Source organism: Jaculus jaculus, chromosome 20, assembly GCF_020740685.1.
Source record: "Jaculus jaculus isolate mJacJac1 chromosome 20, mJacJac1.mat.Y.cur, whole genome shotgun sequence".
NCBI classification, from domain to species: domain Eukaryota; kingdom Metazoa; phylum Chordata; class Mammalia; order Rodentia; family Dipodidae; genus Jaculus; species Jaculus jaculus.
Window position 1 is genome coordinate 2,242,690 of NC_059121.1, and position 25,107 is coordinate 2,267,796.

Sequence of the window (25,107 nt, forward strand, 5' to 3'; positions counted from 1 at the left end):
GCACGGCCCCTGACCTGCTGACAAGGCTCCTGGCTGCTGTAGTTTTTCCTCCATGTAAAAACGTGGCGGAAGATGCACACAGTGAGTGACAAGGGATCATGCAGTCTCCTACGCTGGCATCAGGAATGCGGTGTTTCAGAATGTAGCCATTTGGCCTGGGATAACTATAGTGGTTTCAACCAAATTCTCACTTTTGCTGTAAATAACAGAAAACAAAGTTCTGGGTAAAAATGTAATATGTATGAATTTGCGAGAAAGAGGCGGAGAGAGAAAATAGGCATGCCTGGGCCTCCATCCTCTGCAAACAAACTCCAGATGGCATGCGCCACCCTCTGCATCTGATTTTACATGGGTAGTAAGAAATTAAGCTCAAGTCCTTAGGCTTTGCAGGCAAGCCCTTTAACCTCTGAACCACCTCTCTGGTCCCAAAATGTAATTGAATCCGTTTGATTTTCATGTAGAAATGTTTGCCTAGGTGACTTTGTACGTAGCCGGGCAATCATGAGCTAAGTGGCATGTGTGGCACTTGCCAAAGGCAGGGCATTGTTTAAGGTGCTGTGCCCACGTGACCTGTGTCTGTCCTCACAGCGATCCCAGGAGGTCCATGCTACTGTTACTGAGACGTTATGGTGAGTGGAGTGGTGAGGAGAGAGTTAAGCACCTCACTGAGTGTATACTGGGTGTGACTTCTGGTCCAAGGAGCTAGCACTGCGGGATTAGCACGAAGCCAATATTGATTGTCTTAACTATGGAAGCCTGTTCCGCCCAACTTTCAACTATTGACTACAGGCTTTGGCTTAAAGGTATGCAAAATCTAATTTTAAAATATAATAAGGTCATTTCGAGTTGCCAGTTTGATCCCTCGTTGTGTGTCAGGGAAGGGAGAGAGAATGAATGGTTAATTAGAGTTATGTAGTGGTCTCATTAAGCTGATTTGTTAGGAATGCCAGGTCCCCAGCTGGTGGCAGTTTGGGAATTGAAGCCTCTTGGAGGCAGTGTATGGTTGGGGGCGGGCTTATGGGTGTTATAGTCAGCGTCCACTTGCCAGTGTTGGGCACACTGTTCTGCTGCTGCCATTCACCTGATGTTGGCCAGGGGGTGATGTCCACCCTCTGCTCATGCCACGGTTTCTCCTGTCGTCACGGAGTTTTCCCCTCAAGTCTGTTTCTTCCAACAGTGCAAAGCTTACTGCAACAGGGCACAAGTAGACTCTGTGCAGCTGCAAAAGGAGATAGTTTTGTGTCTTTCGTTTTGGTTTCTCAAAATATTTAATATCAAGACCCAGTCACTGAGCAACGTCTTCATAACCTACGTTACAGGTCTGTCTCTTTGGAAGCATAAGAAAAAGACTTTACTACTGGTGTGCTGCTGCGTATGCGGATGGCATTGGCGATCCCTTTGAACTACCGAACTTTGGCCTTGGGGCACAGACATTCAGGATAAGTGTTTAACATGCACGTGCCACGTCTTGGGAATGAATGCAGAATTACAGAAAAGGGAAGTGGGGCTAGGAAATAGGTTGGATTGATAGACAGGACTGAATGTGCCAGTAGGGTTACAGTTAAAAGGCAGGATAATTCATTGTTTAGGAATCACCTTCAGAGGTAGCCCTGTTAAAAAAATTAGCATATTAGTGTGGTATATATAAAAGACTCTTTAGAAAGTGCCATTTGTTATATAACCCAAGGCTCTTTTCCATCCATGAAGTGCTCAGTTTTGTGAAAGTGTTAGAGACTCATTTTAGCATGTCACCTTGAGTTCATTTGGAACCACCTCTAGCTTTCAACAACAAAGGCCTTTCATGGCACATCATGGTCTTTTGGATGCTTCTGTTGTATTTTCCCTAAAACCCCGAGATTTCCAATTCATTTCTTCTTCCCACAGTGATTTACTGGGTGCCTGTGTGTGTGTGTGTGTGTGTGTGTGTGTGTGCGTGACAGAGAGAGAGAGAGAGAGAGAGAGAGAGAGAAGAGATTTACTGAGTGCCCTTTGTGTGTGTGAGATTTACCAGGTGCCCTCGTGTGTGTGTGTGTGTGTGTGTGTGTGTATGAGAGAGATTTACCTGGTGCTCGTGTGTGTGTATGTGTGTGAGATTTACTGGCTGCCCTTGTGTGTGTGTGCATGTGTGTGTGTGTGAGAGAGAGAGAGATTTACTAGGTGCCCTTGTGTGTGTGTGAGATTTATGTGTGTGTGTGGTACTGTTAAAGGGATGTGGCAGTGGACAAACAGACGTGTACCATTTCATGTCATTTTCACTTCAGCAGAAGTATGGTAACAAACAAGAACAAACAATCTAGAGAGACTGCTTAGCAGTTAAGGCTCTTGCCTGCAAAGCCTAAGGACCCAGGTTTGATTCCCCAGCCCCCACGTAACCCAGACACACATGCGTCTAGAGATCCTTTGAAGTAGCTAGAGGCCACAGTGCACCATATTCTCTCTGTGTCTCTCTCAAATAAATAAATAGATAAAATAAGTATAAACGTACAAAAGAATACATACGTCTTCTGGTGATAGACGCCATAAAGAAAAATGAGGAAAAGGAATAAAGATGTGAGGGTGGTTAGCAAGAGAGGGCCTCCTGCAGAGAGAGAGAGAGAGAGAGAGAGAGAGAGAGAGAGAGAGAGAGAGTCACTGGTAGAAACTGGGGAGGAGGAGGAGGCATGCTGGCTAGGACATGGACTGGAATGGATGGATGTAAGGCCCTCCCTGGGAAGATGCCTGGGGCAATTGAGGCTCAATGGGAGACCAGGGTGGACTGGGAAAAGTGAAGGAAGCTTGGCTAGGCCCATAGCTAAGTACTGGATTTGTTCTTGGTGAAGGAGAAGTCGGGGGACAAGTGCTGGCGAGTCTGATGTGTGCTTCAGGAGAATCACTGGCTACTGTCGTGAGAGTGAGGGAAGCAGAAAGCTACTGGGAGGCCCTCACAGGAGACATTGTCCTGGCAGGGACAAGCTGGTCGCTGGAGAAATGATGAAAGATGCTTGGAGGTATTTTGGAGGTTGAGTTAGCTGACTGGCTGTTTGGATGATTAGAAGCTGAGTGGCTCAGTGGTTAAGGCCCTTGCCTGCAGAGCCTAACAAGCTGCGCGGGGGGGGGGGCGGATTCTTGGGTACCCATGAAAAAGCCAGATGCCCAGAATGGCACATGCATCTGGAGTTCGTTTGTAGAGGTTCGAGACCCTGGTGTGCCCATTCTGTCTGTTTATCTGTCTCTCGCTCTTTTTCTGTCTTTTGCTGCTTGCAGATAAATAAAATATGTAAAAAAAATAATAATAATGAAGAATGAGAAGTTGAGAATCACTTTAGGTTTGTGATTCAAGGACCTAGAAGTTGCATTCACTAAGACTGCAAAAGTCGTTCTCCTTCTATTCGTAAATCATCGTTCACACTTAGAAGCCGTGAATTGGAGAACTCATGCTTGCGCGTGACAGCCTCTGCAGAGAACAGTTAAAACAGCTGAAAGTTCTGTGTGTATAGACAGCCAAAATATGCTTCATAGGATTCAGAAGATGGTACTCCTTGGGGGTCCAGCAAAGAAAAAGAAACGTGTGGTCTGTATTTGCAGACAGTACTGGGGATATGGCCAGCAGGGTGATGTGACCCTAAAACTTAAATGTGATCTCTTAAGTGCCTTTATTTCTACTCTGATTCAGCTTCATTGATGACAGAAGCCACAGGTAATTATGCTGGATTCTTCTATTTTTTTTTTTCTTCCTCTCAGCTAGGTTTATTCTTCCCCCCTGAACAATAGGCGACAATGACCAATACAGAAAATAGAGGTGCGAATCTCTGTTGCATGAATTGTGTATGATTACCACTTCGGCAGGACAAGTAATTTTGGCCACTTTTTTCCCAGCTTTGTGTCAGATTTATCTTGGTTTTGCACCTTTCACCCTTGAAGATGTTTTTCTTTTTCCCGTGACGGGCTACCAGTCAGAGCAGCTGTCTGTCTCTGACATGCAGTCACCCGCTGCTCCTCTGTCTGCATTCTGAATTTCATAACGTGCTGACGCTCCCCTCCACGTACTATCCCCAGGCTCTTCTTGGAATGGAGAGAGTTGGTGAAGACTAACGAGAAATTCTGAGCAGGAATCGATATTTGCAACTAGTGGATTCTTAGAGACTGGCTTTCAATACGCTTTGCTCACAGCCAGCAGTGTGCTAGGTGACCGCAGGGAGCGGGTTCTGGGACTTTCTGGGAGCTGCTGTGTGCTTTGGGAGGGACCCCGGAAATGTTTGAGGCAGGCAGAGCTAAATCAGGCTCGGACGCCCCGGAGTGTCAGTGAAAGTTTCAAGACAACCTTTGTCTTGAGTTACACTCCTCGTAGAAAAGAGGCTTTGCGAGCAGGGGTGAGTAGGAAAATATTAAACTGAAGTCCGTTACAGGGTAATGTCCAAAGTGACAGGTTTCGTTAATGCCCTAAGCTCCAGGGTGTGATGAAGGGTTTTTAAAGGGGCTATGAGTGCTTGGATCAGGACAGAAAATAGAAAATGAATTACCAATCCGTGGCGGACCATTTTGAGAGGCTCTGACTAATTGTTAAAGGAATACCAAAGCCACCAAAGAACTCAGCACACTGGGAGAGGGATCTATTTAGAGCTCTGCAGGGAGTGTGGATTGATAGGAAGGAAGAAATGGGATATAGCACTGTGCTTCTAGCTTTTTATATTCACGTTGGGTTTGAAGCCTTTTTAGACCTCAGATTTGCCAGATTTAAACAAATACACCCTTCCTGGGACTGAGAGGCTGATGAAAAACTCCGGCCCACAGACTAATAGCTTGCGGCTTTATATTTGTGAGGGAAGATACTGTTTTCTTCTGCCTGTGCTTTTTGTTTATTTCATTCTCATTCTCCCAAACTTGCTCCATGTCTTTTGTGACCTTGTTGAAAATATAGGAGGAGATCACGTCATTTCTACTTAGGAGTTACTTTTCTTTCTTACTTATTTTTCCTCCCCTTTTTATTTGTTTATTTTTTTAAATTATTTTAATGTGCTACAACAGCTTCCCCGGAGTAATTAATTGAAATCCTGCAAGCCGAATGAAAAATAAGTAGCAGAGGCTGGTGAACCTGAAACAATAAAGAGTTGTGTGTTCTGCAGCTGCCACGAGTAATTAAGAGAAAATAGCTAAGTAGAAAGGACCTTAACTCGCTTGATTGCTTTGAGGGGCGGTCATCCATTCTCAGTGCATTTATCAGGAACAGTGTCTCGAATGACTGTGGTACACCGCCACCTTGTGGCTGCGATTTATGTTGTCACGGAAAGGAGTAACTTCACTTTAACGTTAAGTCTCCGTGATATAGTCTTCTTAGACCTTTTTCCTAGTATTTATATTTCACCTTAATTCATGAGACTGGAAACATCGATGATAAAAATGTATAGGCTCTAGGAAGGGTGAATTTAAAAGAACGTTCATGCTTTTAGAAGAAGCATGCTCAAGTATTAGTGGGCAAAGATTTCAGGTCTACCACTGATACTGGATGCCCTTGTGTGGGCAGGGGGTGGGTGCATTAGACACGAGCCACAGTGTGGAGGGAGGTACCACAGACAGGGAGAGCACGACGCCCATTGTGTTAGTTATTCTACTTTTCCAGGGTCACAGCTGTTCTTCCAAAAATGTTCATTATAAACGAAACATTCAGGTGTAAGGACGCAAGGTGGAGTTAAATAACGGGGCTTACATTACGTCTGTGTTGTGGGATGGCCGGACTGCGCTTGGACCTCAGGCCGGATTCTGCCTTTTCTAGGAGCTGGTGCGGGACCCGGAGCTGCAGGATACACCTCACTGTGCCTGAGGCATTAAGGGTGAAAGGGCCAAGGTTACTCAGTAGCCGCTCCTTGGAAGCCCTCCTAAGTGAGCGCTTATGGTCTGAGCCGCAACTTCTGGGGAAACTTCTGGATAACCCCGACTCCTCCGTTTTTCTCTGACAAGTGCGCGCCGGAGTCCCTGTCCCCTCCTGATCTGCCTTCGTTCCTGGAGTAGATGGGCTGATAGCTTTCGTCACTCAGTACCAACTTGCAGCGAAATGCAGCGAAGTGCTAACTGTCCACATGGAGGAAGTGATGGTTGTTGAGGAGGGCTTGAAGTCTGCTTTTACACGTGGCTGGCGAATACAGTTGAGTCTCGGGGGGAAGGTTGGTATCTTGTAGCAACTGAGTCCATTGAAGGTTCCAGCTCCACTTTCTTGGAAAGGGACACTCACAGGCTGGGATCTGCCTCCTTTGTAATCGTGTTGAATATACTGTGTCCCATAGGCAACAAAGAGATGCCCTAGTCCCTGAAGTTCTTCTTCCTGTAAAACATCTATGATGAAATGGCCACCTCTTTCCCTGAAAAGAAAACACATTTCAATAAAACATCATTTTAAATGCCTGGGTTGGAGCAATGGTACCCAATTCTCTTCTGCTTCTAAATTTCTGCAAAGGTGGCCTTTTGTGGTAATCCTTGTTATTTCCCTGCTGTTGCCAATATTGTTTTTGTCTTTGGTGGTGGTGTGGGCACATGGATATTTCTTTACCTAATAACTATCACAGTATGCATGTGTGCTTTTACTTGCCCGTGAGCGTCTCAGAAGGTGTGCGCTCCTCAGCTGAGGAAGGCTTTCTTCATAGAGATGGAGCGCATCTTGACGTAAGAGTTGGGACACAAGAGATTCTTTTGTAGAAATCTATCTTTTGAAGTGACTCTGGTTTCTCTGATTCTGGTGACAGGCTTTCTTTTTAAGAGCTGTAAAGTGATGTAGGGATGTATTGATTTCCATTAAAGGTTGTAGTGCTTAGAAATTCCTCTCTTGTACTTCTAGGTGTGAGCAATGTATGAATTCCTTTTGTGCTCATGCAAAGACATGATCTGTTACTTTCCTATGCAGCGATGTTCATCTGGGAGGGCCAGAAAGACACATTCTATGTAGGGGTCAGGATGCGCACGAACACACCTATATATGTTTAATCAAAAGTTTCATAAAATGTTAACTTCCCTTTTTCCACGTGACTCATACTTTCTATTCTATTGGGTTTGAAAAATGATGGTCACTGGCTGGAGAGATGACTGAGCAGTTAAGGCACTTTCCAGTAAAGCCAAAGGGCCTAGGATCAAGTCCCCAGCACCCACATATAGCCAGATGCATACCTGCATGCGTCTGGAGTTTGTTTGCAGTGGCGGAAGACCCTGGTGCATCCATTCTCTCCCTTTATCTTTCTCTCTGCCTCATTCTATCTCTCTCTCTCTCTCTCAGATAAATAGATATTTTTTAAACTATGGTCACAAGCTACTAAATTTAATTTCACTAATGCGTTGTGAGGGACATTGAAAACCTTGTTCTCTGAGGCTTGTCAGTGGACTAGATTGTCTTTCAGGTGGAAGACACAACAACGAAACACAGAACTCTCTAAATTGTCCCGGTGAACACCAGGACCGGGCGAGGGGCCCCTGGAGAGGGGCGAGCGGAGCGGCCAGCGCATGTGGTGGGCCGCGCGTTCTGGGCTGTGGTCCCTGGCTAATGACGCCGCTGTCCTTCTGCTTCTCTTTGCAGCTTGACCACATACTGTCTCCACCTCCTATGCCATTTCGGAAATGTAGCACCCCAGACGTGGCTCGTGGCCCCGGAAAGTCACTGAAGTATAAGCGGCAGCTCAGCGAGGATGGGAGGCAGCTGCGGCGAGGGAGCCTAGGTGGGGCGCTCACCGGTGAGTGGGGGGCCGCGCGGGTCGTGTGCGGCCTGTCTGCAGACAGTGGGCAAAATCTCACTGTGTCCAGGAGGTAGTTAAGCTAATGACGTGGCGGGTCAGCTTGAGTGAGGTGCACGTGGCAGATGATGACCTGACTCCATTTCTGTGTGTATAAGAGAGAGAGAGTTTGGGAGAATATACAAAACATGAAATGCTCACTGTGCCCATCCTAGCCCCCCACCCCCACCCCGCGTCACCAGTCATTGGCCCAAGACGACGACACAACTGATTCCAGTCCCTGAAGGTTCATCTCATAGTAATGGAACCCTGCAGTCCATGGTCTGGTTTCTGTGGCCTTGTTTGTTTAGTTTTATCCTTCTGAGATGAGGCCTTGTTGCGTGGGCCAGTGGTATGTATGTATGTATGTATGTATTTTATTTATTGCTGTTTTGAGGTAGGGCCTCACTCCAGCTCAGGCTGACCTGGAATTCACTCTGTAGTCTGAAGGTGGCCTCGAACTCACGGTGATCCTCCTACCTCTGCCTCCTGAGCACTGGGATTAAAGATGTGTGCCACCACGCCTGGCAGTTAGTGAGGCTTTTTAAGAAAATGACAAGCTGTTGTCCCAGTTTGTTCCATTTTATGTTCCCACCAATAATAGATGAACAAACCAATTACTCTGGCTCCTTGCTGCCCTGTGGTCTGGCCAGTATGTGAGTTTAGTCGATTTTTTGGTGTTTAGTCCACATATATATATACATATGTATATATATATATATACATATACATATATGATGTTACATATACATAATATATTTATAAATGTAAATATATGTATTTAATATATATTTATATATAATTACATAAATAATATATGCATTATTTCCTTGATGGCTAGTGCATGGGTTTTCTGTTACTGTAACCAAAATCCAAGGCAATCAGATTATAAAGAGAAAATATTTGTTTTGGAACTTTGTCATTCTTTTTTTTTTTTTTTTTCGGTTTTTTGAGGTAGGGTCTCATTCTGGTCCAGGCTGACCTGGAATTAACTGTGTAGCCTCAGGGTGGCCTCGAACTCATGGTGATCCTCCCACCTCTGCCTCCCAAATGTTGGGATTAAAGGCGTGCATTAGCACGCCCGGTCATCTTTGTCATTCTTGAGATTACAGTGAGAGGCTGTGAGATGGTGGCAAAGTAGTGCTTACCTCATGGCCTGAAAATAAGTAACAAGGTAAAGGCACAGGGTCCCACGAATTCTATATGAAATGCCCAGTGACCAGAAGAACTGCCACTAGGCTCCATGAGTCTGAACTGCCATTGAGAAGACAGCCATCAAAAAAATTTTTCAAAAATGACTGGAGAGATGGCTTGGTGGCTAAGGTGCTTGCCTGCAAATCCTAAGGACCCGGGTTCAATTCTCCAAATCTTATGTAAACCAGATGCACGTGGTGGTACATGTGTCTGGAGTTCATTTACAGCGGCGAGAGGCCCTGGCGTGCCCATTCTCTCTGTCTCTTCTTTTCTCTCACCCTTTCTCTCTGTGTCTAATAAGTAAATAAAACATTAGTTTTTAAAAATGGCTGCACTCTGAGATGGTGGTGTTTACCTGTAATCCAAGCATTGAGTAGCAGAGCCTGGAGAGTTGTGAGTTCGAGCCCAGGGTGGGTTACACAGCAAGATCCTTAACTCGAAACTAAACAAACAGGCTGCATTTCCCAGAGTCAGACGCAATGCTGCCGTTGCTGCTCAGCCAGTTCTTGTGAGGACCTTTCTTCTGTGGACGCAGGCTGCCTTTGTGTGGTGTGGTCTGAACGTTGCTCTCTCTAACCTTTATTTGGGAAGGTGTGGGAGGGAGTGAAATTTTAAAGGTTAAGACTCACCCCTCTGTTTCTTTATTTATTATTAGAGAGTTTCCTTTGATTAAAATATTTCTGACAGACAGCAGAGGCAATAATTGTTCTCACTTTTTTTTTTTTTTTTTTTGCTAAAGCTGTTGACAAACACTTTAAAATTATGCAGGTGTAAGACTTGAGACATGAGATTTAACCTTGAGCTTCACTTAAAACACAAAAGCCTAGGAAGCTAGATCAAGCACGGAGGACCACCGATGGTAATTAAGGGTGCTAAAGAGAGCCCAAGGTAATCTTGCCGTGAGTATGCGACGTTCTCTCGCTCCACAATCGCAGAAGTTCTGTCCGTCAGCCGGCATTGTAGCATGCGTGGCTGCTTTGGCAAACTTTATTTCACATGTATACGAAAGAGCCAATCATGTGGCAGGACTGCTTTTAGGGAATTATGTTTGCTGGTTTATTTAGCTGATGAATTCTGGAAACACTCACCTCCCACAACACTGAGGCACAGGCCTAATGCTTGTAAATAGGAGTCAGAAATGAAGCCCAGGCCTTGTGGCTCCAGGCGTCATGCTCTCAGCTACCATAGCTGGCGTAGCAGGCATCCAGGAGGTTTTAGGTAAACTTCAAATTCTGACAGGACTAATTAGACTGAATCCTAGGTGGGGGGGGGGGGGGTAAAAAAATCTTTGCTTAGTTAGAATCTGGGATCAACTCAATCTGTAGGGCTTCCAGTCCTTTAATTAAAGTAAATTAAAACTAAGCAATTAATGCATATTTAAAAGCTTTAAATTTATACAGTTGTTAACCCAGCAGTTCTATTTGTGGGAATGCATCACAGGGACTCAGTCATGAATATGTGTAGAGAATTAACCTAGTGATATTCAGAGCAGTAGCAATTATAATAACTAAAATTACATATAATCTAAATACCTGCCAAGAGGATATTGATTCAACAGTCTATGGGATACACACAACATGGAAAACAATTGTAAACATTATGAATCATGTTGTAAAAAATAGATTTTTAACACTGAAATAGGCTTGCAGTGTTCAGTGTGAAATCCTGTGTTGCTGAATGTTCTTGTATTGCTGCATGTGACACAACACTTTCTGTCACTACAATTAAGTAATTGAATATTGGATGAAAGGGGAAGAAAACAACTACTCTTAAGGAGTTTTCTCAAACTTGTTTGGCAATTGAAGAGGCTCCCTTCATGTATGGGTATGTGAAAGATGCTAATGGCCTTTTTGTTTCTGTTTTCGAGGTATGGTCTCACTCTGGCCCAGGCTGAGCTGGAATTCACTATGGAGTCTCAGAGAGGCCTCAAACTCAACGGCGATCCTCCTACCTCTGCCTACCAAGTGCTGGAATTAAAGGCGTGCACCACCACGCCCGGCTGAGCTGTTTTTATACCCTGCTCTTTAATCCACAAGAAAGTCTTTGTAACCAAGGTTTGTTTTTGTAGCATTTGGTGACATACTGCTACATACTCTCAAAAGTCACCATGGCAGGGAACACTGCATATTTTTTTATTGGTCGTTTGGCTGATGGACACTCCAGGGTGGGAAGCTTTACCCTGGCCCCACCAGGCTTGATCCCTAGATGCCATTGGATTTGGCATTTGCTCTCTGCCCATCCACTTTCATGGAGCAGAAGGACATCACCTGGTAAGAGGCAGGAACGGGAGAGCCTGTTCCCGTTTGTGTGGACACACATTGAGGTTTTGTGACTACCTTGTCTCCCAGCTTTCCACCGGCCATGGCAAGTGAAGGAGATGTTTCCCCACCCCCATTCCCATGGGTGGTTCAATAGAGATGTCACTAATAGGAGGATGGAGAGAAGGTGTGGGGCCAGTGATTCAATCCATCATAGTTAACTTTGTTTTTGAGGTAGGGTCTTGCTGTAGCCCAGGCTGACCTGGAATTCACTATGTACTCTTAGGCTGGCCTCGAACTCATGGCAGTCCTCCTACCTCTGCCTCCCAAGTGCTGGGATTAAAGCTGTGCACCACCATGTTGAGCCCTAGTTATCTTTTTTAAACGAATTTCTCATAGTCACCAGAGTAGCAACAGAACATTTCCATTTGTTTTAAGCCACCATTCTGGGACAATTTGGTAAGACAGCCCCAGTAGCTAATTCAACAAAAAACTGGAATTTGATCTAGAAGGGAGAAGATCACCAGTAAAATTTGCTTTTGTCTCTAAAAAAAATTCCTCATAGTCAATATTTCATACATACCCTCTCCCCCCCCCCAAAAAAAAAGCTTGGTGTCATTATCGTATACCTTTAATTCCAGCACTTGGGAGGCAAAGGTAAGAGAATTGCTGTAAGTTTTAGGCCATTCTGAGACTTCCTAGTGAATTGCAGGTCAGCCTGGGCTGGAGCAAGACCCTACTTCAGAAAAACAAAACAAAAAGTTGGGCATAGTGGCACATACCTTTAATTCCAGCACTTGGGAGGCAGAGGTAGGAGGATTACCATGTGTTCAGGCTATCCTGAGACTACTGAGTGAATTCCAGGTCAGCCTGGGCTAGAGTGAAACCCTACCTTGAAACACACACACACACACACACACAAGATTTCATTCATCTATTTTTTGTTTGTTTGTTTGTTTGTTTGGTTGGTTGGATGGTTTTTCACGGTATGGTCTCACTCTGGTCCAGTCTGATCTGGAATTAACTATATAGGCTCCGGGTGGCCTCGAACTCATGGTGATTCTCCTACCTCTGCCTCCCTCCCAAGTGCTGGGATTAAAGATGTGCACCACCACGCCTGGCTCATTCATCTATTTTTAAATTGCAAAAGCTTTTGTTCAATGCTGACAATTTAAATATGCATATGTAATCTCAGAAAAGAAAAATCTGAAGCCCATGATTATACTATGATTAGAACCGAAGGGACATAAGATTGAAAATTTGACATTTTCCTCCCCAACTAGAGATTTAAATCACGAAGAATATTAGGTGAAGGAGGGAAAACAAACAATTCTTGCTTTTTTAAGAAAATGTATTGTTCCCTGACATTTAAACAATAGACCCAGAGCTTATTCTGCCCATCACTGCCTGGTCCCTCCCCCACTCACCTCCCCACCCCCCCGCCCAGAGGCTAATGGTGTGTTCAACCATCTTGGCCTGCCACTTGCCAAACAGACACCTAACGGTCCTCTGTCAACATGGACTGAACTCTGGAGGCCCCGGATGAAGCGGAGCAGGGCAGCTGTGTGCAGACTGCGCCTGTGGTGCCCGGGGAGGAGCCGCAGGATGGTCCGCAGATCTCAGCATACCTGGCTGCAAGCTTCTTGATGTGCAGATGAGCTCCCCACATCCTAGTTTTGCGCCCCCCAAGGCTGTGAGGTCACCACCGTGACAGTCACAGGGACGGCTCCTCTTCCTGGTGATGGGAGTTCTGTTTTCCAGAGGATATTGGGGTGGTTTCCACAGTTGGTGGTGGTGGTCCAGCAGCACCTGCATAGATCTATGGAAGGCAGTATGCCCACAGGACTGATAAAATCACTCAGGATTAACTAGAATTTCTAAAGCTATTGGACTGGTCTGTTGTGAGGGGGGATGGAAAAGTTTTGTTTTTCTCAGTTTTGGGACTCGCTCTTGAATATTGCCGGCCCTGGTTTGTTTTGTCTTGTTGTGCTTCTGCATTATTCAAGCACCCTGGCTAAGGGCTCTATTCCGGGGTTACAGCTCCAGCCCGGCTCCTAAACATTAAGGTGCCTTCCATGGCGACTCTCTATCGCCCATAATGACTTGTTCGCTGTTGTGGAAAGACAGGGAAATCCTTCCGGCTCATTATAGGTCCCGGCCTGGCAGAGACACTCATTCCTAGTCACTTGCTTTTGCCAGGTTCCAGGCACGTGGTCGTAGGTGACCCTGAGGCTGGTGCTGGTGCTGGGGTCGCTGGCCTGTCATTTAGAGGCCAGCCGCACAGTGGCAGGGAAAGCATGACTCTCCAGAAGTCAGGGGGAGAAGTAGATTTCCAGAATGCCAGAGGACGTGAGTCGAGCTTGACTCTTCGGTGGGATGGGCCAGGTCCAGTCACGGATGCTGAGAGAATGGTCATTTAAAGGACAAGGAAGCGAAGAGACCGTGAGGGAGGAAAGATGAGAGCAGGGAAAGGCCACGGGCTTCAGCATGGAGGTCGCTGGGTAACCCTGGGGACAGCAGGGGGGTGCAGCTCCATGCTCCAGTGGGGTGGGTGCAGACAGAATGGGAGCTGAGAACTTGGAGAAACCTGACGTGGCACGAGATAAGAATCCCTAGGGCACTTCTGAGAAGGGGTGCTGTGAAAGGGCTGGAAAGAAGAGCGTGAGGGGGCTATTGCAGTGAGAGCCATCCAGGAGACGATGTGCAGACCTGAGACAGGTGGCCGGAGTGTAAAGGACTCTCGTTCAGAACCATCCTTGCTCCTTTGCAGTCACAGGAAGGAATAAAAAGAGCATGCTTCGGCAGGTGGGTTAGGAACCTCTATACTAGGGAATACTGTTTAGCAATTAAAGAAATAAAGACAGGGCTGGAGGGAGGGCTTAGCCATTAAAGCACTTGTCTGCAAAGCCAAAGGATTCAGGTGCAATTCCCCAGGACCCACATAAACCAGATGCATGAGGTGGCGCATGTGTCTGGCATTCGTTTGCAGTAGCTGGAGGTCTTGGCGTGCCCATTCTCCCTCTTTCTCTCTCTCTCTTTCTCGCTCCCTCCCAAATCAATAAAAACAAAATACAAATAAAGAAATGAAGACAAAAGCTGTTGACACACACAGTAACTTGGGGTGAGTCTGTAGAGAATTATGTTGAGAGAAAAAAAAATCAAGTCCGGGACATTGCAGACAGCATAACCCATATAGTCATCAAATTTTCAAAATGACAAAAGCAGAGAAACAGGGAACTGACCCATGGTGGCCGGTTGCCAGGGTTAGGGATGCTGTGGGGTGGGAAGGAAGCCTGTGTGGCTACGGAAGAGCAGCGACACGGAGGATGCTTATAGTGACGGCCGTCTGCTCGGCTCCCAGTGCCTCACTTAGCACCTGGCCGGGACGGACGTCGTCCTGTAGTTTTTAAAGATGTGACTGTGGAGGAAACGTGGTAAGAAATATTGCCTGGGGTCTGTCCACAGTTGTAGCTCCAGCTGGGCATGATGGTGCATGCCTTTAATCCCAGCACTTGAGAGGCAGAGGTAGGAGGATCACAGTGAGTTCAAGGCCACCCTGAGGCTACATAGTCAATTCCAGGTCAGCCTGCGGGGCAGAGGGAGGGGGGAAAAACAACAACAAAATATTGTAACTCATTCAACTTACATGTAATTGACACTATCTTAAAATAAACTTAACTTCTTAAATAGCCATGTCCTCATCACAGATTTTAATGAATTTGTTCCATTTTCACATAATAAAGCCTCTAGATGGATTTATTGGCTTTTTATTTTATTTTTGGTGCATCATGAGAGATTGGGGTGGGTGTTGGAAGGGCTTTCTGGGAGTTAAGAAAAGGAAGTCAGAAAAATTGTGAGGTAATCAGAAGGAAAACTATATTAGGGGGTTTCTTGAGAGCCTTTCTGCTCACTTAGAATCTGAGGTCCTGGAGAGATGGCTTGGTGGTTAAGGCACTTGCCTGCAAAGCCAAAGGACCCAGTTTGGATTTGCCCTGCACAAGGTGGCACGTGCATCTAGAATTCCTTTGCAGCAGCTGAAGGCCCTGGGGTGCCAATTCTCTTATTTGTCTTCTCTCTGCCCCCCTCCTTTTCTCTGTCCCTCTCTTCCCCCCTCCTTTCCTCTCTCCCTCTCCCTCCCACTCTCCCTCTCTCATAAATAAATAATAAAAATAGAATCCGAGGTCATGAATGGAGAGGAAGCCTGCACTTAGAGGTGAAGGTGGAAAATGCGAGTCTAATGGGAACCTTGGGGCGCAGGGGAAACAGTTGCCTGAGGGTTATTCAAGACCTCAGTGGGGAAGGTGGAACTCAGTGATATCCATGGCAGAATTCTGCAAGGTTGGAGCCCAAGCCAGAGGGAGCTTGGAAAAGTCTAAGTGGTGTTTGGGCACCAAGTAGTGGGTGGCTGTGTTGCCTTCACTAGCCTCTGAAATACTAATACCTTGAACATTGGTATATTGTGAAGTGTTTTTTTATAAATGTTTTTATTGACAACTTCCATAATTACAGACAATAAGCCATGATAATTACCTCCCCTCGCCTCCTCCACTTTCCCTTCAGAAATCCACTCTCCATCATATACCCCAACTCAGTCTCTTTCTCTCTCTCTCTCACTCCCTCTCTCCCTCTGTTAGTTTCTCTTTTATTTTGATGTCATCTTGGGAAGGGCATTGTGAGGTCATGAGGCCAATGATTTCTTCATAAGCAGTCCTACCCTCCCTTTAGCTCTTACATTCCTCCTGACACCTCTTCTGCAATGGATCCTGAGCCTTAAGAGATAGGATGGAGATGTCTCAGTGCTGAGCACTCCTCTGTCACTTCTTCTCGGCAATATGGTGCCTTTTGAGTCATCCCAAGGTCACCACCATGTGAAAAGAGAAGCTTCTGTAGCCAAAAATGAGAGTAGCATTAATGCATGGGTATGGACATTGAGAGAAGTGCTTGCTGGGCAGTTTGGTAAACATAATATATGCAATCAGCCAGAGAAGAGTAGGCATTGCATTCCCAGGGCTCACAACCTCCCATGTCATGGGCTTTTTGCCTCCCATGGAGCTGGCCTTCAGACCTGTTTAGAGAGTAATTGGTTTACCCCATAACAGACATGCCACTGTTTTATCCATTTGGGCATTTGGCCTAGCTGGCCAAACTTAAGGCTTTTGCAAGAAGTGTCCACTATTTTCACCTCTGATGACTTTTGTCTCCCATAGGGCTGCATGCAGTGTAGTTTTTTTCAGCTTTCTCTCAGCTGGTCTACGTGTAGGAGGTTTTCAGCTCAGCTCCAACAGGATTTCTCAGTGGCCTTGCAGCCAAAGCATGTGGAGTCTTCAGCAATAGGGTCTTACCATCTATTCCTGGTGGGAAACCAAGGGCCTTGGCAATGGCCTGTAATGTTTTGAGAGGGGTCATCAGGGACCTTCCTGGCTAACAATTCACTGGAAGGAATCCCATCCTTGGCACTGAAATTTTCCAAGTTAAAGTCTGTGGCTTCTCTGTATGCCATTACCCAAACAAGTAGGTTTCCATATGGCTTATTCATAACATCTTGAATTTTGATTAACCCTCCCCCCACCCTTTTTTTATGCAATCTCTTCCCATGACCTCAGTTAGGCCATTCCACCCCCAGTAATCTGTTCATCTACTTAAATATAGAGAATACCATCTCCTTAAGTTCCTTCCTTTCCTCCCTTCCTTATAGCCCCTTTTAGCTTACTGGCCTCTGCTAGTGATTGTTAATCCAACTCAAGTATTGCTGTAAACATCTGTAGCTAGGATCCACATATGAAAGACAACATGTGACATTTTGCTTTCTGGGCCTGGGGTTGCCTCCTTTCTAGATACATCCATTTCCCTGCAAATTTCATTTTCCTTTGCCACTGAATAGAGCTCCATTGTATAAATGTGCCATGTCGTCATTATACACTTGTCAGTTGAAGGACATCTTGGCATATTCTATTTCTTAGCTATTGTGAATACAGCAGCAATGGTTGAGCAAGTATCTATAAGGTACTGACAAGAGTGCTTAGGACATAGTCTAGGGGTCGTACACCTGAGCCATATGGTAAGTCTGATTTTAGCTGTCTCAGGAACCTCCACACTGACTTCCACAATGGTTGTACCAGTTTACATTGCCACCAGTATAGAAGGGTTCCAGTGGTATTCTTCATGGAAGTAGAAAAAAACAATACTAAAATTCGTTTGGAAGCACCCAAAAAAAAAAAAAAAAAAAAAAAAAACACCTCTCCAATAGCAAAAACACTTTTGAACAACAAAAGTAAGGCTGGCAATATCACCATATCTGATTTTAAGCTACACTACAGACCTATAGTAACAAAAACAGCATGGCACTGGCACAAAGACAGATGCTTAGATCAGCGGAACAGAACAGAGGACATAAATCCAGGCAGCTACAGCCGTCTGAGTTTTGACAAAAATGACAAAAATATTCACTGAAGAAAAGACAGCCTCTTCAACAAGTGGTGCTGGGAAAACTGGATATGTATCTGTAGAAGGATGGAAATAAATCCTTACCTCTCTACGTGAACAAGAATCAAGTCCAAATGGATCAATGACCTTAATATCAGACCTGAAACTCTGGAACTGCTAGAGGAAAAAGTAGGGAAACCCTTCAACATATTGGTCTTGGCAAAGTCTTTCTGAATACAACCCCAGTTGCTCAGGAAATAAAACTACGAATCAACTGCTGGGACCTCGTGAAATTACGAAGCTTTTGTACGGCAAAGGGCACTGTGAATAAAGCAAAGAGGCAACCTATAGGATGGGAGAAAATCTTTGCCAGCCATACACCTGACAGGATTGATATCCAAAATATACAAAGAACTCAAAATACTGAATGCTAAGAAGTTAAACAACCTAATTAAAAAATGGGCTATGGAACTAAATAGAGAGCCCTCAAAAGAACAAATACAGATGACATATAAACATCTAAAAAAATGTTCTATATCCTTAGCCATCAGGGAAATGCAAATTAAAACTACTTTGAGATTATATCTCACACCTGTCGGATTGGCTGTCATCAAGAAAACAAATGGGAGTAAATGCTTGTGAGGATGCAGAAAAAGAGGAACCCTCTTACATTGTGAAACTTTTTAAAATTACTTATTTATGAGGGAGAGAGAATGAAAAGAATATGGGTACACCAGGCAGGGCCTCCTGCCACTGCAAATGCACTCCCACATTGGTGCCAATTTGTGTGTCTGGCTTAATGTAGGTACTGGGGAATCAAACCCAGGACATCAGACTTTACAAACAAGTGCCCTTGACCACTTAGCCATCTCTCCAGCTCCATTTTGAAACTTCTGAGGTGTGATGATTTTCAGTTTTTCAAAGTGTCACTTTCAATTTGAGTCCTTTGACTGTTGTCTAATGAAGGGTGGTGGACAAAGAGAGACCTATAAATAATTCACGTTATAGTTAATAATTAATAGACTAAAAAACCCTACAATTTCTTAGTGTGTATAATGTCTACACTGAGGGCATAACCAAGGGCAGAGATTAATATAAGTTGAATTTCTGTTGTAGAGCTTACAAAATTGCATAGCCCATCAGAATGTTGTTTTAAAATATATAATTAACTTATTTGAGAGAAAGAGAGATAAAGAGGGAGAGAGAGTGGGTGTGTCAAGGCCTCTAGCTACTGTATGCGAAGTAGACACATGTGCCACCTGTGCAACTGGCTTAGATGGGTACTGGGGAATTGAACCTGGGTCCTTAGGCTTTGTAGGCAACCGCCTTAACCACTAAGCCATCTCTCCAGTCCAGCATAAGAATGGATTTTCTTCAGATTCTCCTGCTCTGGAGAACTCCCCTCAATGTCTTCACCCCTCTATTGCCATACAATGAAGGCCATTTCCTGTAGCAGAGCACGTCCCGTGACACTGAGCATGCCCAGTCATCTATGTTTTGCTTAAAACTCATTTTGTGGTCTGGAGAGATGGATTAGTGGTTAAGCGCTTGCCTGTGAAGCCTAAGGACTCCAGTTTGATTCCCCAGGACCCATGTAAGCCAGATGCAAAAGGGGGCGCATGCATCTGGAGTTCGTTTGCAGTGGCTGAAGGACCTGACATGCCCATTCTCACTCTCTCTCTCTCTCTCTCTCTCTCTCTCTCTCTCTGTCTGCCTCTTTCTCTGTCTGTTGCTCTCAAATACATAAAAATAAGCAAAAAAAAAAAAAACAAAAAAACTCATTTTCAGTGGCCAATCAAAGCCTCCGGGATGTACAAGCTACTTTAGCCCCCGCGTGAAAACTGTAAACCATGCTGACTTGCCGTCAGCTCCCCAGGAAAGAAGAGAAAACAAAGAAGTGCAAATGCCACCAACGGGGAAGTTTCAAGGTTGATAAAAATTAGTGTTTCTGATCTATTAATGACTCTGGTGCTGGTAGCCTACATTCATCATTGCCATGTTCCATTGTCATTCAGGCACTTAATCACCATGTACTGTCAGGCCTGAATTCATTGTCGTGAGCCTGCCTAGCCAGATAATTTCTGTTCTCTGACAACCCTGTCCAGGCACCTGTAATCAGACCTGGGCTGAAGGGAAGGTGGAGGGGTACGACCCTCCTTGTAAACTCATAACTGACTTGCTCACTGGGGAGAAATGGATGAGCACCATTTCTAGGTCTGTTTCCTTCTCTGAAGAAGAACACAGGTGGAGTCAGCCTTGCTTTGAATATTTCTCTCCCAAAATGCACAAGTTGCCAATGTGATAGGAGCTAGGCCTTTAGGAAACGGTTGGGCCACAAGGATGGGTTCCTTGTGAATAAAATTAAGGCCTTTTAAATATTTTATTTTTATTTATTTGACAGAGAAGGGGGGGAGAGAGAGAATGGACACGCCAGGGCCTTCAGCCACTGCAAACGAATTCCAGACGCATGCGGCCCCTTGTGCATCTGGCTAACGTGGGTCCTGGGGAATCGATCTTGGGCCCTTTGGCTTTGCAGGCATGTGCCTTAACTGCTAAGCCATCCCTCCAGTCCAATTAAGGCCCTTTTAACGGAGGCTGTGGTGGTTTGATTCAGATGTTCCCCCATAAACTTGTGTTCTGAATTCTAGGTCCCCGACTGGCAACAGTTTGGGAATTGAAGCCTCCTGGAGGTGATATATTGTTTGGGTGGGGGGTGGCTTATGGCTGATATAGCCAGCTCCCCCTTGCCAGTGTTGGGCACACTTTCCTGCTGCTGTGGTCCACCCTCTGTTTGCCAGGAGGTCATACCCGCTTTGTGCTCCTGCCATTATTTCCTCCTCCTATCGTGGAACTTGCCCTCAGGTTTGGAAGCCACAATAAACCCTTTACTCCGGCAAGCTGCTCTTGGTCTGTTGTTTCGTGGTGCGACACAAAGCTGTCTGCAGCAGGGCCTTCGTATGTACCCACGTGTTCTACCTTCTGCCGACAGAGACACAGCAAGGAGACCCTCACCAGGACGAAGGCCAACACCTTCTTGCACTTACACTGCTGCTGTAATTTCCTTCTCGTGCCTGGGACAAAACACGCCCCCCCCCCCCCCAGCAGCTGGCACGGAGAAGTTCTCTGTTTTGGCTTACAGTCTAGAGGGGAAACTCCATGACAGCAGAGAAGATGCGGCAGAACGGAGGCTAGATCTTAGGTCCTTGCCCACATCGGGTGGACTGTAGCACTGGGAGAGTGAACTGTGCTCTGGCAAGCGGGGGCAGGCTGTCACCCCCCCCCCAAGCCTGCTCCCAACAGCACGCCTCCTCCAGCATGGCCCCCCCTCCCAAGCTGCCACCTGTTGAGGACCAGCTACAAAACACATGGGGGACACCGAACTGCAACCACCACAGCTGCCCAGCCTTCACAATTGTGAAGATTCAGCCAGGCGTGGTGGTGCACGCCTTTAATCCCAGCACTCAGGAGGCAGAGATACAAGGATCATTGTGAGTTCAAGGCCGCCCTGAGACTCCATACTGAATTCCAGGCCAGCATGGACTAGAGTGAGACCCTACCTCAAAAAACAAAAATCAAAAAACAACAAAAAAAAATTGTGAAGATTCAATCATTATTTTTAATAAATTACTCAGTCTCTGGTACTGTTATAGCAGTGAAAATTAAGTCGTCATGACCATTGTAACTTATTAATACTATAGCAAATTCAGAAGGGTTTTCACCACCATCTACATATGTTAAGTAACATATATCGCATAGACATTTATGTGAGTTATGTGTTGGCATGTTTGTATGCACACATTTGGTTTTTAGTGTCCCATAATGTAGGAGACTTCTATTTTTGTTCGAAGTTACTTTAAAGAAGAGAGACAATTGTGTATGTCCTACCCCTTATAAAAGTCACTCTAAAAAAAATCTTTCTGGGGCTGGAGAGATGGCTTAGCGGTTAAGCGCTTGCCTGTGAAGCTCAAGGACCCTGGTTCGAGGCTCAATTCCCCAGGAACCACGTTAGCCAGATGCACAAGGGGGCGTACGTGTATGGAGTTTGGGTGTACCAGGGCCTCCAGCCTCTGCAAACAATCTCTCTCTCTCCCTCTCTGTCTTTTTCTCTGTTTGCCACTCTCAAATAAAATACTTTAAAAAATCTTTCTGAACTCAGAATAACGAAAAAGGTTTAGATTGGTTTGATAAATTTGATGTCTTGGGGCTGGAAAGATGGCTCAGCAGTTAAGGTGTTTGCTTGCAAAACCTGATGGTCTGGGTTTGATTCCCTAGTACCTACATAAAACCATGTGTACGAAGTGACACATGTGTCTGGAGTTCACCCTGGTATAGCCATATTTACATTCTCTCTCCCCCTTGATCCTGTTTCTCCCTCCCTTGCAAATTAACAGAATATATTTTTAAAAGTTTTATTCTTCCTTTGAATAAATAATGAGAGCTGTGCAACCCACTGTGTGACTGTCCTTGCCCCCATTGCTAGGAAGCTCATTCCTAGCTGCTTGTTTTGGTTTTGTTCCGTTTTGCTGGTGGACCATCATGCATGTACCCAGGATGGTTAGGAGCCACTCTCCGCCCCTTAGGTGTGCTAAAGGGAAAGGATGCGGGCGATCTTTAAAGCCGTTTTCCACGTCCCTACTCCATCCTACGCCCCGGGGGAAGCTCAGTGGGGCAGAGCTCACTTAACGGGACCCAGGATTTGAGACCAAGCATCACAGAACGAGGCTCAGACAATTTCTTTCCAGACAATTTTGTGTTACTTCTGCCGACTCCGCCACTTCTTTCTCCCGTGATGTCTGTTGTCTTATATCGTCCCTTTCTTAAAAGATTGATTGCTTGGCAGTGTACCTATCACTTATTTGACTTGCTTATAAATTCCTTAAGGGCTTTTTGCTTGTATCTTCCAAGCAGAACCTCACGCATTGCAGATACAAAGTGATCAGTAAACGGAGTTGCCAGGTAACAGAGGACATGCGATTATATTTTAACAGACAAAGAAGTGATGGTCTGCAACATTTGGGGCATATTTATTCAAAGAAAATAGAATTGACATTTTTCTCAGGTATCCTGTATTTTTATTCACTAACTCTGGCCATGCCATTACTAACTTTTTTTAAATATTCTGTTTATTTGAGAGAGTGTGTGAGCAGCAGATAGAGAGAATGGGCGGGCCAGGGCCTATAGCCATAGCAGATGAACTGCGCCCACATACACCACTTGTGCGTCTGCTTTACGTGGGTACTGGGGAACCAAATGCAGGTCGTTAGGCTTTTCAGGCATGTGCCTTAACCACTGAGCCATCTCTGCAGTCCTGCATCATGGCATTTTGTAATGACTCTATAGTTGGGCATTGTCTGATGTTTTGTATCATGGTATGAATGGAAATGAGCTTGCGGCATTCCACCCAGACACCTGTACAATACCGTTTGCATGTTTTGATCTTACCTCTCGCTGCTCGGCTATACTGGAATCCGGACTATCTTGGTGGATGACGACCCCAAGCAGATTTCAAGTGCGATAGACTCTTTGGGTGGGTGAAAGTCTGTGTGTGTGTGTGTGTGCGCGCGTGCATTATGATTCCCTAGTACCTACATAAAACCATGTGCACAAAGCGGCACATGTGTCTTATTATGATGCCTTTCATGGTTCCAGAGCTCTCTGAGGGTTCAAATAATCAGAGAATAATTGCATTTAAGGGAATGGCTGGAAGGAAATGGCCAAGCTCAAGAGATGACCATTTGGAGGGCGATTGGAATGACCCAGTGGCTACTTTGTCCCATGTTGTCACATTGATTTCCCCATAAGCATGGCTGAATTCTCAGGGGGACAAAGGCAAGATAAGGAGCCTGATGGGACTGCTACTGCAAAATAGGCACTGACCTTGGAGTTCACAGCTCCTTAATGTCACTTGAGCTTTCAGAAGTAGTCAGTGGCTGAGTAATAGACTAGAAATAGAAAGGCTGAATTCTAGCTCTACACCTCCCATTCCTTCTGGCAGTGGTGGTGCTAATGTTAGCTTTGAGTCCCCTTTCCTTAAAATCAAAGCTGCTGATTGGATGTGCTTTATAATGCACATAGGTAATTGTTAAGATTTAATCCAGGCCAGGCCACACCTTTAATCCCAGCACTCAGGAGGCCAAGGTAGGAGGCTCACTGTGAGTTAGAGGCTACCCTGAGACTACATAGTGAATTCCTGGTCAGCCTGGGCTAGAGTGAGACCTTACCTAGAAAAACTAAACAAATAAACCACCACCACCACAACAACAAAAGATTTAATTTAGGACAGGCAGCTTGGATAGCAGTGTTCCCTAGATCTTATTTTTAGTCCAGATGGAGTGGGCACAGACTAACTTTGAGACGTGAGATGGAGACACGGTCTACAGCCCTTGCTCGGGTCCCGTCCCTCTGGACATGGGGACCTTGAACTTTTTGCTGCTGGAGACAATGGAGGGACTGTGTGAGGGGCTGATGAAGGGGCGTTTATTTTATAGTTGTGTTCTAGCTTTCCTACTTATCTATTAGTCACTGTTAATAAGGATTTCAGACAAAAATTGGCATAGCCTTTAGGGATCATATGTAGACATTGTTACCGAGGAGAAAGAATTTGAAATCTTTTTGGAATAGTCCCAGCAAGGAATTGTAAACAGTTCCAAAGAAATATACACGGAAACACGATTTTGTGAACAAGACTGGATATAGAAGTTTCCTTGTATAAATAGAAAACCTGTTAGGGAATTTGGGCTTGTCTAGAAATTTTCTCATAGAAGGTGATAGGGAGTTGTTTTTATTTCCGCTAAGGCTGATTTTTTTTTTTTTTTTTTTTGCTTGTTGTACAAAGCTTGTCTCCAACTCTTCCTTGAACTGTCACAACAGTTTAGATGTGGGACAGCTGTCAGGAATGTTTTTGCATCACCAGGCTGTTGTTGGGTGACACTGGGTATGTCAATCAAGGCACTGGGTCATGCAAATGAGTGTTAATAAACAGGTTTTATAACTTCTCCAAGAAGTAAGATGCAAGCCGGCATGGTGGCATATACCTTTAATCCAAGCACTTGGGAGGCAGAGGTAGGAGGATTGCCGTGAGTTCGAGGCCACCCTGAGATGATAGTGAATTCCAGGTCAGCCTGAGCTAGAGTGAGATCCTACCTAAAAAAAAAATAAAATAAAATAAAAATAAAGTAAGATGCTAAATAAAAGTTGTTCTCCAGTATATTGTGGGTAAAGAGCTCTATTTGAAAAGGTGGGTGGGACCTGGAAATAGGGCTTAGCAGTTAAGGCACTTGCTGGCGAAGCCAAGGTACCCTGGTTCAACTCCCCAGTACCCATGTAAGCCAGATGCACAAGGGGGTGCAAGCAACTGGAGTTCGTTTACAGTGGCTGGAGGTCCTGGCGTGCCCATTCTCTCTCTCTCTCTCTCTCTCTGTATACATACATACACACACACACACACACACACACACATATATGTTTAGGTATGTGTATGTGTACATGGATATACATACATACAT

The 25,107-nt window shown here is 45.2% G+C and overlaps 1 protein-coding gene across 3 annotated transcripts in view; it reads left to right on the plus strand.

Moving 5' to 3' along the window:
• Mast4 (microtubule associated serine/threonine kinase family member 4) overlaps positions 1–25,107 on the plus strand; it is a 656,456-nt gene that overhangs the window by 173,643 nt on the left and 457,706 nt on the right. For all 3 annotated transcript variants that reach the window (XM_045139067.1, XM_045139068.1, XM_045139069.1), the window contains exon 2: positions 7,535–7,688. In XM_045139067.1, the coding sequence (XP_044995002.1) occupies positions 7,535–7,688 (154 nt within the window). The remainder of the gene's footprint in view (positions 1–7,534; positions 7,689–25,107) is intronic.